The 2342-nt window shown below is 38.2% G+C and overlaps 1 protein-coding gene across 5 annotated transcripts in view; it reads left to right on the forward strand.

The window, feature by feature from the left end:
- Window positions 1–1543: 1543 nt before the first annotated feature.
- Window positions 1544–2342, forward strand: part of LOC107677765 (rho guanine nucleotide exchange factor 4) — an 86257-nt gene continuing 85458 nt past the window's right edge. For all 5 annotated transcript variants that reach the window (XM_016472788.1, XM_016472830.1, XM_016472803.1 and 2 more), the window contains exon 1: window positions 1544–2165. In XM_016472788.1, coding sequence (XP_016328274.1) covers window positions 1986–2165 — 180 coding nt within the window. In that variant the 5' untranslated portion in view covers window positions 1544–1985. The remainder of the gene's footprint in view (window positions 2166–2342) is intronic.

Raw genomic sequence — 2342 nt, forward strand, 5'->3', positions numbered from 1 at the left:
TTCTTTATGCACCAAGAGCTTGTAACACTCCAAAGAGAAAGGAAAAATTGAAATCGCATCATATGACCCCTTTAAGAAAGTTATTTTGTCACCTCTTAGTGCCATTATGTTCTTTTCAAGACAGGGCAGCTATTACTATAACATTAATATTATTAATAACTGATAATAATAATTGATATTATTATAACAATTATCGTAGTTCTGTGCAATTACTGGTATTTATACTGGTGTGCTTGCCTTTGTCACTGAGTATTAATAAAAACCTATTTATGAATCCATATGCATTTAAATGACATATTTTTGGTATTTATGGTGTACCAATGGTTGATTTCACTCTCAGATGTGGGCTGTTTCAAAACCAAGCAGATGAGCTGAGGTGTCAGCACTGTATGTATTGACTATAGCTCAGACATTGCTTAATAGACAGAACAATAGCTAAGCAACAGATCAAGCACTGTTTACAAGCAAAAACAATTCGAAACCGTTCTAAACAAATATTTTTATATATTTTGAAATGAGAGGACAACAGGGGATGGACATTTTCACTGGAGGAAGCATTATTATGGATTATGGACTGGTATTTTGGCCACATCTTGTGAAGTGAAAAAAGATGGTTACAAAAAGATTTGTAACAAACAAAACCATTAAAATGTTTTTAACTTCAAAACGTTCTGATTAAAATGAGTCCTCTATCAATAAAATTGCTTTCTTCAGTGAAAAAGTCATCTCATCTGAATCAGGAGAGAAATATGCACAGAACAAGCACCATTTAAAAGTGAAAACGGTTCAAAACAGTTCTAACAAAATATGCTGGCAAATGGGAGAGAACAACAGGGGATGGAATTTTTCACTGGAGTAAGCATTATTATGGATTACATTATTATGGATTATGGACTGGTATTTTGGCCAGGTTTAAAGTTAAAACTCCTTAATGATGGATTTATTCCTTGCAAACACATCTTTGCGCTTTACAAGGAGTTAATTCATCAACTGTAGTCGTGTAGATTACTTGAGGATTACTGTGATGTTTTTTAGCAGCTGTTTGGACTCTCAATCTGACGGCACCCATTCACTGTAGGGGATTCATTTGTGAGCAAGTGATGTAATGCTAAATTTCTCCAAATCTGTTCAGAGTACTCATCTAGCAACATGTTGAATATCCTGAGGGTGAGTACATGTTCAGCAAATTTTCATATTCAAGTGAACTATTCCTTTAAGACAGTGATTTTGTTTTGATTAAATAATGTAATAATAATATTGTTTTATAATCTTTGATTGGTGGTCCTTGTCTGGATGAGGGTCCTTGGGTATGTAAAGCTGAACACTGCATTTCTTGACAGTAATAAATGATCTATTATTGAAAGGAAATGCTTAAAATATGCAATGTTTACAGTGCAAATGAACGTGCATAGATCGTTTCATTGATTTTAATGTGAGTCTTCCAGTTTGGCGCGTCGCGCTGCTCGCGTAAACAAAGCCTTTGATTGGTCCATTGGGCGTTGACGTCAGAATTCCATCCACAACTCTGAAAGACGCTCGAGCGCTCGCAGCGTACACAAATTCGCTGCCTAGTGGGCGCGTTCTGGTTTGTCGCGTCGCTCGTTTACTGTATAATGTAAATGGAGGAGGAATTGGATCTGAAACTCTCACTCCTCTCCCCCGACTCACCGACAAACAACGTGGGACGCTTGAATTTGTTATACCACACCACAGAGACTTTTGCACTGATTTTTATACATCGCCGCGTCACAAGTAAATGTCGCGTTTCGCGGAGCTGGAAAATATGTGTAAACTACTGACAGCGGTGAAAAACATTGCACTGTCATCCGCGGTTGAGTACTCACAAATGTCATGCACTGTTCAAGAGCCTTTGCCTTCTGTGACATTCAGCGGACTTAATAACAACCAACATGAAGCAGACAGATACAGTCAGAGCGCGTTGCCTATTCTAAAGGACCTTTAAACTTGTTGAAATCATTGTAAACATGGAAGAGGCAGGCGCTGGGAACGGTACTGGGACGCAGGGCTGTGAACTGGAGCGTTCTGGAGACGGAGGACTGGATGAGGTGCAGATGCATCTCGCCTGCTTACCGGAGCGATACATGAGAGCCAAGTTTTCCCTCTCCGCGTACATATTTTGTTGGACAGTAGTAAAGTTGTGTCAGGTAAGGCATGTTGCATTTGAAAATACAATAAAGTGAAGTAATGAACAACATTTAAACGCTTCACAATAAAGTCAGGCCTTAAGTTATTCACCGTCTGACAGTAATGATGTTCTGCATAGAACATATATAGAACACACACACACACACACACATATATATATATATATATGTGTGTGT

Source organism: Sinocyclocheilus anshuiensis, unplaced genomic scaffold (genome assembly GCF_001515605.1).
Source record: "Sinocyclocheilus anshuiensis isolate Anshui unplaced genomic scaffold, SAMN03320099.WGS_v1.1 scaffold1299, whole genome shotgun sequence".
NCBI lineage: Eukaryota > Metazoa > Chordata > Actinopteri > Cypriniformes > Cyprinidae > Sinocyclocheilus > Sinocyclocheilus anshuiensis.